This window comes from Jaculus jaculus, chromosome 22 (assembly GCF_020740685.1).
Source record: "Jaculus jaculus isolate mJacJac1 chromosome 22, mJacJac1.mat.Y.cur, whole genome shotgun sequence".
NCBI lineage: Eukaryota > Metazoa > Chordata > Mammalia > Rodentia > Dipodidae > Jaculus > Jaculus jaculus.
In genome coordinates this window covers 12,033,936-12,046,820 of record NC_059123.1, presented here as the reverse complement: position 1 = coordinate 12,046,820, position 12,885 = coordinate 12,033,936, and the positions used below count along the sequence as shown (strand labels likewise).

The 12,885-nt window shown below is 38.5% G+C and overlaps 1 protein-coding gene across 1 annotated transcript in view; it reads right to left on the bottom strand.

The window, feature by feature from the left end:
* Positions 1–12,885, bottom strand: part of Pik3c2g (phosphatidylinositol-4-phosphate 3-kinase catalytic subunit type 2 gamma) — a 336,855-nt gene that overhangs the window by 282,198 nt on the left and 41,772 nt on the right. Inside the window, exon 7 of the mRNA XM_045139435.1 lies at positions 12,396–12,459. Coding sequence (XP_044995370.1) covers positions 12,396–12,459 — 64 coding nt within the window. The remainder of the gene's footprint in view (positions 1–12,395; positions 12,460–12,885) is intronic.

The window sequence follows — 12,885 nt, the reverse complement described above, 5'->3', positions numbered from 1 at the left end:
CAGAAATGCCCTGTCTTAAGAATAAATAAGTAAATAAGAAATATTGTCCTATTCTTGGTAGAATGGCTTAAATTAACACACCAACAGGGACTGGAGGGATAGCTTAGCGGTTAAGGCATTTGCCTGCAAAGCCAAAGCACCCAGGTTTGATTCTCCAGGACCCACGTAATCCAGATGCAAAAGGGGGTTTATGCATCTGGAGTTCATTTGCAGAGGCTGGAGGACTTGGTGCACCCATTCTCTCTCCTCCTCCAAATAAATAAATAAAAAATCACACTTAAAAGAAAAGATGTTTGCCACTTAATTCTAAAAAGAAACACCAACAGTATCCAATATTGAGTTGATGATATGACTTACATAAAACTCTCACAATAGGAAAGACATTCAAATTGAGGGGCCTCTAATTGGCTGCCTAAGGTATAAGTTAAGAAGGATTTATTGCAGAAAGGCACTGGAGCCCCTGATCAGATGCTTGGAATACTTTATAACTTGATTCGAACCATGGATAAATAGGATTATGATTTGAATCTGGGTTGCATACTTTATCCTCCATTGGTGGTGCTATTTTTAGAAGTTGTGTAAACTTTAGGAGGTGGGCTCTGGTCGGAGGAAGCAGGTCACTAGAGGCAGGCCTTGGAAGGTTTTACCTGGGTTCTGCTTCTCTCCTTTCTCTGCTTCTCCGTTATCATAAGGTGATGTGAGAACTTTCTCTACCATGGGTTCCTGTGACCACGAGGTTCTGTATCAGCACATAGACCAAGCAATCATGGATGGCACATTCTGAGACTATGGACAAAAAGTCCATTCCCTTTTTTAATCTTTTATTATTCTTATTAGTTTTTTAGATAGAGCAAGACAGAGAGAGAGAGAGAGAGACTTGGTGCCGGGGCCTCAGCCACTGCAATGAAACTCCAGGCACTTGCACCACATAGTGGGCATGTGTGATCTCGCACTTGCCTTATTGTGCATCTGGCTTAGACCGGATCTGGATAAGTTTTCACAGGCAAGCACCTTAACTGCTAGCATTTCTCCAGCTCTTCTCTTCTCCTTTTAAGTTGCTTATATTAGGTATCCTGTCACAGCGATGAGAAAGCTAATGCCACACATAGGGCTGTTTGTATGTATATTCTAAAGTAAAACTATTCCCTCAACTTAAGTATATTCTAAAATATAAAATAAACTGAGAAATTGAGTTTTTTGGTGAGATGTCATAATGAAGGTGAAAAGATAAGCCACTACCCTGAAGATAAATTTATAACACACACATAAGCAGAGAAAGGATAAATACATAAAATTCTCCCAAAGCATGGGAAAATGGATAATAATTTTAAGATGTAAATTAAAAAGATAAATTTAGTTGTTACTTTTTATAAGAAGTAGCTAATCATGAAATTCATAGGAAAACAAAATTTAAATTGAAGCAGCAGTGGAGAAGTAGAAGAGATCTAGAGCATCCAGATCCCGCACAGGCCGGCAAAAGCGGCCTTGGCAGATCTGGCAACCGTGCCGGCAGCAGCAGTGCACTAGAAAGCCGCCAGACTCAGCTCTAGCCGCAGGAAAAGCCAGGTGCAGGAGCTTCCACTCACACCGACGCTCTCCACAACTCAGGAAACGTGAAGGGAGAGCAGCAGTGAGCAATGGAGGAGCAGACCATGAGGTAGAAGAACACATGGAACAGCGAGAGAACCAGAGCAGCTGTGGCTCCCCCACACACACCTCCTGAGCCCAGCTCCAGTGAACAGAGCAGCGGTCCAGGACCTGGCCATGCCAACTTGAGCCGACAGCGGGACCCAAGCAGGAGCAGAGTCCGGCAGCAACATCAGCAGCTCCAGCACCTGAAACAGCAGCCCCAGCAGCAGCAGACCCAGTAGTGGCAGCAGCGGCAGAACCAGCAGCAGAAGCTTCAGTGGCAGCACCAGCGGTGGACTCAGCAGCAGCAGCTTGAGCAGCAGTGGTGACAGACTCAGCAGAGGCAGCTTTAGCAGCAGCAGTTCCAGCAGTGGGGGTGCTGATCTGCAGGGCCACAGTTGCCAGGCTCAGATTGCCCCACGGAAAAATCCAGTGCCCAGCTCCAGAAATCAGAACAGCAGCCCGATGACCAGGCAGAAACTTGACTAAGACCAAATTCATCCAAGGTAACTGGGATTGCACCAGGGAAGGGTCTCACTTGGTCATAAGCTGACTTGGATCCCTCAACAGACTAGAAATCTTAACCTCTTTATTGATAGAGGATCTGGTTGTTATAATAACTACTCTGGCATACATACTTGGGGCTGATTTTGATTGAATGGGTACAGTGTTTAGTTAACTTTTAGAATCTACCTGTCTTTTATTCCACTCAGCCTACTTGAATACTCCCATGGCAGGGAAATTCAACCCCTAGGAGCACTTTTGTAGAAACTCTGAGAGTCTTAAGAGCCACACCTAACACCTTAAGCTCCTACCCTGAAAATATATAATATCAAATCAACTGATACAGATAAGAATACGCAGCTAACTAGAAAACCCAAGCATTAACTTAATCCAAGATGCAAAAATACATAGATCATAACACAAGAAACACTAAAAATCAAGACGATATAAATCCACCTAAAAGTATTAATGCATCAGAAATGACCTCCAGTGAGAACTAGTTAGAGGAAATGCCTGAGAAAGATTTCAAAAGAATGATTGTAAATATGTTCACAGAAGTCAGAGAACAAATCAAAGGAGTCAAAGAGGAACTTAAAAAGGAAATCAAAGGAACCAAAGAAGATGCAGGACACCAATTTAATGAAATAAAGAAGGCAATACAAGACATAAATAAGGTAATAGAAATAATAAAGAAAAACCAGTCAGAATTACTAGCAATGAAGAACACAGTTAATGAAATAAAAAACTCTGTAGAAAATCTCACCAGTAGAATGGAGGAACGAGAGGACAGAATATCTAAGCTAGAAGACCAGGTGGCAGATCTATTGCAGTCCAACAAAGAGAAACACAAACTTATAGAAAAGTATGAGTGGGAATTTCAAGATATTTAGGACATTATGAAAAGATCAAATATAAGAATTCAGGGCATAGTAGAAGGAGAAGAATTCCACTCCAAAGTCATAGTAGGCATCTTCAACAAAATCATAGAAGAAAATTTCCCCCAAACTGGGAAAGAGGTACCAATGCAGATACAGGAAACCTTTAGAGAACCCCAGCCAGACAAAACCTGGAAAGAACCTCTCCTTGCCATATTATAATAAAACTTCCAAACACACAAACCAAAGAAAAAATATTGAAAGCAGTTAGAGAGAAAAATCAAGTTACCTACAAAAGTAAGCCCATCAAGATTACAGCAGATTATTCAGCACAAACTTTAAAAGCCAGAAGGGCTTGGAGTGATATATTCCAAGTTCTGAAAGTTAACAACTGTCAACCAAGGTTACTTTATCCTGCAAAGCTCTCCATTCAAATAGATGGAGAAATAAGGACATGCCATGACAAAATCAGGTTAAAGGAGTATTTGAAGACAAAACCAGCTCTACAGAAAATACTTGATATAATCCTCCATGCTGAAGAAAAGGAAAAGCACTCATATAAGGAACCTAGAAAAAACAAGCAATACTCAAATACTAGATAACAGAAGAGAGCACATGTAGAACCAGAACCACAAAAAAAAAAAAATGGCAAACATAAACACACCTTTCAATAATATCTCTTAATATCAACGGCCTCAATGCCCCAACGAAAAGACATAGGTTTGCAGACTAGGTTAAAAAGCAGGATCCTACAATTTGTTGTCTCCAAGAAACTCACCTTTCTTCAAAGAATAGACATTATCTTAGGGTGAAAGGCTGGAAGACGGTGTTTCAAGCAAATGGGCCTGGAAAACAAGCAGGGGTTGCTGTCCTACTATCAGACAAGGTAGACTTTAGTCAATCGTTAGTCAAGAAAGATAAGGAAGGTCACTTTATATTGATTAAGGGCACACTCCAACAGCAGGACATTACAATCCTAAACATATATGCACCTAACATGGGGGCTCCCAAATTCGTCAAACAAACACTATTAGAACTAAGGTCACAGATAACACTAAACACAGTGGTGGTGGGTGACTTTAACACCCCACTCTCATCAATTGACAGGTCATCCCGGGAAAAAATAAACAGAGAGGGTTCTGGACTAAATGAGGTCATAGAAGGAATGGACCTAACAGATATGTACAGGACATTTCATCCAAAGGCTGAAGAATATACGTTCTTTTCAGCAGCACACGGAACATTCTCTAAAATAGACCATATATTAGGACACAAAGCAAATCTTAACAAATTCAGGAAAATTGAAATAATTCCTTGCATTCTATCTGACCACAATGGAATTAAACTACAAATTAGTAGCAAGAAAGGCTATAGAGCATACACAAAATCATGGAAACTAAACAATACACTACAAAATGATGAATGGGTCAATGAAGAAATCAAGAAGGAAATGAAAAAATTTATGGAGTCAAACGATAAAGAGAACACAACATATCAAATTCTCTGGGACACAATGAAGTCAGTTCTAAGAGGTAAATTTATAGCCTTAAGTGCCTATATTAAGAAATTAGAAAGGTTGCAAGTAAACGACCTAATGCTTCACCTTAAAGCCTTGGAAAAAGAAGAACAAGACAAACCAAAAATCAGTAGATGGGAAGAAATAATAAAGATTAGGGCAGAAATTAATGAAATAGAAAAACAACAAAAAAATCCAAAGAATTAATGAAACAAAGAGTTGGTTCTTTGAAAGGATAAACAAGATTGATAAACCCTTAGCAAATCTGACCAAAAGAAAGAGAGAAGAGACACAAATTAATAAAATCAGAGATGAACAAGGTAACATCACAACAGATACCAGAGAAATTCAAAAAATCATAGAGATATACTATAAAAGCATATACTCCACAAGGTATGAAAATCTGAAAGAAATGGATGATTTTCTTGATGTATATGACCTACCTAAATTAAATCAAAATGAGATTAATCACTTAAATAGACCTGTAACAAACATGGAGATCCAAACAGTTATCAATAATCTTCCAACTAATAAAAGCCCAGGCCCAGATGGATTCACTGTTGAATTTTACTAGACTTTAAGGAAGAGCTAACACCATTGCTTCTTAAGCTTTTCCAGGAAATAGAAAAAGAAGGAATTCTACCAAACTCCTTCTATGAGGCCAGCATCACCCTGATACCTAAACCAGGCAAAGATAGAACAAAAAAAGAAAATAATAGACCAATCTCCCTCATGAACACAGATGCAAAAATTCTCAACAAAATATTGCAAACAGAATACAAGAGTATATCAAAAAGATCATTCACCCGGACCACGTAGGCTTTATCCCAGAGATGCAGGGATGGTTCAATATACACAAATCTGTATATGTAATACATTATATAAATGGGTTGAAGGACAAAAATCACATGATCATCTCATTGGATGCAGAGAAAGCATTTGACAAAGTCCAACATCCCTTCATGATAAAAGTCCTACAGAGACTGGCAATAGAAGGAACATACTCAATATAATAAAAGCTATTTATGACAAGCCTACAGCCAACATATTAATAAATGGGGGAAAACTGGAAGCTTTTCCACTAAAATCAGGAACAACACAAGGGTGTCCACTGTCCTCATTCTTATTTAATATAGTTTTGGAAGTCTTAGCCTTAGAAATAAGGCAAAAGACACACATAAAAGGGATACTTATTGGAAAGGAAGAGATCAAGTTTTCATTATTTGCAGATGACAGGATTGTAAACATGAAGGACCCTAAAGACTCTACTAGCAAACTGTTAGAGCTGATCAAAACCTACAGCCATGTAGCAGGATACAAAATAAATACATATAAATCAGTAGCCTTCATCTATGCTAATAACAAACACACAGAGGATGAAATCAGAGAATCACTCCCATTCACAATTGCATAAAAAAAAATAAAGTACCTTGGAATAAACCTAACCAAGGAAGTAAAGAATCTCTACAATGAGAACTTTAAAACACTCAAGCAAGAAATTGCAGAAGAAACAAGAAAGTGGAGAAACATCCCTGTTCCTGGATTGGAAGATTCAATATTGTGAAAATGGCAATCTTACCAAAAGCAATCTACACATTTAATGCAATCCCTATCAAAATTCCAAAAGCATTCTTCATGGAAATAGAAAAAACAATCCAAAAATTCATTTGGAATCACAAAAAACCTTGAGTATCTAAAATAATACTGAGCAAGAAAAATAAGGTTGGTGGTATCACCATACCTGATTTTAACCTATACTACAGAGCCATAGTAATAAAAACAGCATGGTACTGGCACAAAAACAGACATGTAGATCAGTGGAACAGAATAGAGGACCCAGATGTAAGTCCAGGTAGCTATAGCCACCTGATATTCAATAAAAATGCCAAAAATACTCATTGGAGAAAAGACAGCCTCTTCAGCAAATGGTGTTGGGAAAACTGGATATATATCTGCCGTAGGATGAAAATAGATTCTTCTCTCTTTCCATACACAAGAATTAAGTCCAAATGGATTAAAGACATAACATCAGACCTGAAACTCTGAAACTGCTAGAGGAAAAAGTAGGGGAAACCCTTCAACATGTTGGTCTTGGCAAAGACTTTCTGAATACAACCCCAATTGCTCAGGCAATAAAACCACAGACTAATCACTGGGACCTCATGAAATTACAAAGATTTTGCACTGCAAAGGACACAGTGAAAAAAGCAAAGAGGCAACCTACAGAATGGGAAAAAATCTTCTCCAGCTATATCTCTGATAGAGGATTAATATCTAGGATATACAAAGAACTCAAAAAGTTAAATAATAAGGAATCAAACATGCCAATCAAAAAATGGGCTATGGAGCTAAATAGAACATTCTCAAAGGAAGAAATACGAATGGCATATAAGTATCTAAAAAAATGTTCTACATCAATAGCCATCAGGGAAATGCAGATTAAAACTACATTGAGATACCATCTCACTCCTGTCAGATTGGCCACCATCATGAAAACAAATGATCATAAATATTGGCGGGGATGTGGAAAAAGAGGAACCCTTCTACACTGCTGGTGGGAATGAAATCTGGTCCAGCCATTGTGGAAATCAGTGTGGAGGTTCCTAATACAGCTAAAGATTGATCTACCATATGACCCAGCTATAGCACTCCTAGGCATATATCCAAAGGACTCATCTCATTTCCTTAGAAGTACATGCTCAACTATGTTTATTGCTGCTCAATTTATAATAGCTGGGAAATGGAACCAGCCTAAATGTCCCTCAGCTGATGAGTGGATAATGAAGATGTGGCACATTTATACAATGGAGTTATACTCAGCAGTAAAGAAAAATGAAGTTATGAAATTTGCAGAAAAATGGATGGACCTGGAAAGGATTATACTAAGTGAGGTAACCCAGGCCCAGAAAGCCAAGTGCCACATATTCTCTCTCATATCTGGATACTAGCTACAGATGATTGGGCTTCTTCGTGAGAATGAAAATACTTAGTAGCAGAGGCCAGTAAGTTAAAGAGGAGACATAAAGGGAAGAGAAAGGAAGGGAGGAGGGTACTTAAAAGTTGATATTTTATATATGTAAGTACAATGATTGATTTGGGGAGGTAATATGATGGAGAATGGAATTTCAAAGGGGAAAGTGTGGGAGGTGGAGGGAAGGAATTACCATGGAATTTGTTTTATAATCATGGAAAATGCTAATAAAAATTAAAAAAAAAACTAAAAAAATTTAAAACCAAGCATTATTTCATATTTTGTGTTGCTAAATGTTTAAACAGTTGGAGTTCAAGATACTGCTGAGAAAATGTAGCAATAGCAATTCTCACATGATGTGACATGTATACAAGTTATGACAACTATTTTTAAGATTTATTTTTATTTATTACAGACAGAAAGGGAGAGAAAGAGACATACAGAGTGAAAATGAGCCTTTAGCCACTGCAAACAAACTACAGACACATGCGCCACCATGCGCATCTGGCTTATGTGGACATGCAGAATCGAACCTGGTTCCTTAGCCTTTGCAGGTAACTGCCTTAACAGCTAAGCCATCTCTCTAGCCCAGCATATGATACCTTTAAATTAACAGGCCGAGGGAATTGTGGTGGTTTGAATGTGACTGTATGCCCACATAGCTCATGAATTTTGGATTAAGATTAATGTCCTGTTTAAGGGTCAGAACCTCCTGGAGGAAGTGTCACTTGGAGTAGATCTGATGCCAGCTAAAAGGTGTGGAGAGTGCAGTTTGAGAACTGGCTGTTTGTATCTGCTTGCTTTTGCTGTTTTCTGGCTGTTTGGTAGTTTCTCGCTGCTTGAACCTCTGAAAGGGAGACAGCTGTTTCCACCATTGTTGGAACTTCCTCCGATCTGTGAACTGAATTAAAGCCCCTCCACCAATCAACAGTGTCTAGTTGGAAGTCTGTCCAGCAACTTGGAGCTGACTAGAAGAGGAAGCTAACATTACCAGTGGATAAATTAGTCGATGAGGATAAACCTACAAAGTCCTTTCAACTAAAAACACTTATTATGTAGAGACATTCAATGACAGAGTAGATCCTGTGATATTAGCAATAGTTTTGTCCTTAACATTGTTTGAGAGTGCTGAATTCCAAAGAGTATCAGACCTTGCCATTCTTTCCACAATTTTCCAGAGCTGTCCATTTCACCAGGAACCCAAACTCCTGCTATTATTTTCTTGCCTTTTTCAGACTGATTTTTAAGTTCTTGGTGTTTGTGCATAATCACTCTCGGAGTGTTCCATGTATAATAGGTTTGACTTTCAGTGGTTTCCCCCAGGCCTATAGTTCTGCTAATGTATGTTTCATTTCTCCAATTATATCTTATTTTCCTGTGACCTGATTTTACCTGCTTTATCTCCTTAAGCCCTATTTCTTCGTAACCTTCCCAGAAGTTCTTGATTTCACCCTATTTTCTTATGAATTCTTGCTCCATTCCCATCTTTTATTATATCCTCCTGTGAATGCAAACTGCTCCCTGCCATTATTATTTCAGATCTTGTATAATCTACTTTAGCCACAGCAATAAAAGCAGCTGTCATCACAGTAAAGAAATGGTGCCCATTCAGATCTTTATTTAAACACACTTGGTCACTGGACTATATTAAGCACAGTGCATTGGCCATTTTCCCTAATCACTAAGATATCACTCTATTATGCTTTGTTAATTCCACTCTAATGACAACCAATATGGATGCCATCAAGGCTCTGTAAAATCACCCCCCTGTGTTGGGGGATAGAGTTACAGCCTCAGGACACTGGAATATCTATCTGCTCAAGAATTCTTAAGTTCTGCTCTGGACTCATCCCCTGTACATCATGTTTGACTTGAAAGTCTTGAAAAATCTATCTATATATCATAGTGAGTTTTTAGTTACTAAAAGAGCTCCCAAAAGTTTTGCATGTATTATAAAAGCCCTATCTACTGATAGCTGGAATTTTCTCCCCTTCTCTCTCTTCAGGTGGACTGTGGGTTTGGATGGAGACAAGTATGAGGAAAGCATCATTCTACAAACTTCCACAAGTTCTTCCATAGTCTGAATAAAGATGTCCTGATCATCTGGTGATATTCTGGTTACCAACTTGGTACAGTCTCTGATGGAGGAAGGATGTGGGAAGGTGTTAGCCATTTTCAGACGAGATAAATACTTTATGACTCCAAGTCACATTTCAAAGCAGTTGATGTCACTCAATCCAGGCCCATGTACTTTATAAAACATACTAGATGCTAATGATTCTAATGTGAGCTTCTTCTCTGCAGTAGGGATGAGCTTCTCCAAAGGCTGTTTTAGTAGGAACTTTGGAAGCTAGGCATCAAGACATGCTAGGAAGAAATAACTTTGAATTGGAAGTTGAGCCTTCCATCATGGCTGACACTGGGTTTTACACTAGTCTGCTCTGGAGACACACTGTCTGGTGTTATGAGTGTGAATACTCTGCCTTTCTAAGCACATAGCAGCAACTTCAAAGTGCGGTCAGGCTCCCCTCTCTATCACAGTGAGTACATGACTCATCACTTTCATCTCGGTTCAGCATTCAGGAACACATTTAGGAGAGAAAAAAGAAAAACGTTTCTCTTTTATTCCAAATTTTCCTGAAATTTCACAGTGTACAGAATGGGTGACAAATTTCTGCTAACTCGGGGGTTCACAAATTGGAACAAAAGGTGACGTAGAATGGAATGGCCCTGTATCTAACACACAAGGCAGACTACCCGTCCTGAGCTGAGTAGATTCTAAAATATATACAGCTAATCACTCCCAAGGAAGAAACAGTTTGGTAACTTAAATTAGCCATATTAAGTAATTTTCATGACATTTGTTCTTCAGAGCATTTTTTTGTCAAATTGTGTTAAATATTGTAAGTTTGGAAGATGTGACAAAAAATATTTTTAAAACCAATACTGTTTTGGACCTTGATGGAATGCTACTTGTCAAATAACAGATGGGGCAACACTGGAACGCTGGCAAAATGCTGCTTACAACACTTGTCAAATAAATGGAAGGTGCCACACTGAGAACTGGTGATTATGTAGCTGTGTTCTGACCACGTGTGTGTGCTTGGCATTCTTCGTAAGAAATATCCCACCACAAAGCCCGCTGTTTAGGATTGAGTTCATATGGAAAATCATAGACACTGTAGTCTATTTATAAATTGAATTAGTTGCAAACGATTACCACTACTTGCCAGTTATAATGTAAAGAAAGTATTTCCTTCAGGCTGTGCCAATGTTTACGTCATATTGAAAAAGTTCACAATGGTCAGTGGCTTCTTTCACAGTGAACACATGGGAGACTTCATATGTGAGTCACGTAATCAAGCTTCTAAATTTGGAAAACTAGAACTTTAGCAAATTTAAAAAAAAAAAAGTCTGTGCATGTGTGTGGAATATCCATGGAATATCCACAGTATTTAGCTGACTCAAACTGGCTCCTAAGTAGATTATTATACCCTTGGAAGTATCTCTCTACAGCTTATGAGTAAGTGAATTCTTGATGTGCCTTAGGACCTGGTGAATTTCAAGTTCTACCTAAGGAAAGATTATCATCACAAGATTGAAGAAGCTTGACAACGTTACAAGACTTGGGACAAGTTAATTGTGCTTTCATTCATCCTATGCATCTAGATTCATGGCAGACCTAAGAAAGATAGTTGGAATTAGAGTGAGGATTTGGCTTCAGGGCAGAACATGAGATGTATAGTTGTCATCCCTGCATCTTTAAATATTTGTATCAAATTTGCATATGAGTTTGGTGGCCACATCAAGAAATATAACTTATGGTTATCAGAGCCTGCAAATGATCATTAGCATAGCCATAGCCTCCTGAGAGGTTTTTCCTTCACACAAACACATGCACACACACACACACACACACACACACAGATACATACATACAGACAGACAGACAGACTGATTGATTAATGGATAAAGAAGCCTTTACTTGCTTTAAAGACAATCTCAGAGCTATACATTTTTCTGTAATAGGAAACTTTTCTTTTTTTGAAATACTAGCCCTCCCCTAAAATAAGTCATTCTCAACAATGGTCTGCTTAATGGAAATCACAACTTGGATGCCTAGCAGGTACCCAAATTTCAGTACCCTTGGACCACATCCATCCATACTCCTGCAGAGCTGGCTTCCAGGCTCTTCGTTCTTCTCTTGAATTGATCTCACCATGGTGCTAGCTGGCAGCCAACAAATCTGGATTTATCCGAGGCTGTTCTTTCCTTCCATGCTTTTACCTAATCATGCAAATTACACATCCTCACCTGTCACGTCTCACCTCAGTCTCGGCAGTACGGTGCCAGCGCTGGACCATGTTCTTATTATCTTTTTGGCTTAGTGGGATCTGCCTCTGATCATCCATTGTCATTTTACTATCCTGCACAATGGCTTCATACCATCAACTGATAAATTAGAAAGTCACTAGATTGGTTTTATAAGGCCAAAGACAATTTCATAACTCTTCCTAGCCTCTCGCCTGGTGGGCTCATTGTAGCCATGAAAATTTTAATATAGTTTCCTAATCATACTAGACTGATTCCTGACTTCTTTGTTTTTTGTTCAAATTCTTACTTTGCAGAATCCTATCCCTAGCTCCCATCTCTCTTCAGTATCTCCATGCTCTGACCATAAAACATACACGTCTGGCACTCACTCAGGGTATTTTGTAGCACCTATAACATTTTACCACATATTCTTTTTTTACTTATCTATTTCTCTATAGTATCTGGAAGTCTCATTAGAGTTTCTTAATTAATCCTTATTTCTTAAGAATGTGCATAGTCTTAGAAAAATAAAAGATGCCTAAAACACAGTTATTGAATTGACAGATAAAGTCACAAAAAGTAATACCTGGATGCTCAGTAGGTATTGCACATGGCGCTCATATTTTTTGATCACCGTCAAGAGGCATTGTCTGAAAAGATAGATAAAATAAACAAAAAAAAAAGTTCAACTGTGAGCTGGAGAGATGGCTTAGTGATTAAGGCATTTGTCTATAAAGCCAAAGGACCCAAGTTCAGTTTCCCAGGACCCACATAAGCCAGATGCACAAGGTGGCACATGCATCTAGAGTTTGTTTGCAGTGACTGGAGGCCCTGGCATGCCTATTCTCTCTCTTTTTTCCTCTCTCTGCCTCTTTCTTTTTCAAATAAGTCAATAAAAAACATTTTTAAAAAGCTAGACTGTGTTTAATTTTACTGTATCATTAGCACAAGCCTGTAACATGAGGTCTGTTGCCTTTTCAATGATTCTATAGCAGTCAGTGCATATAAAAGAATGGCTCTTGATATGATTAAAATGATTATTTTATATTTTGAAATTGTGGTGGCTTAAAAGTACA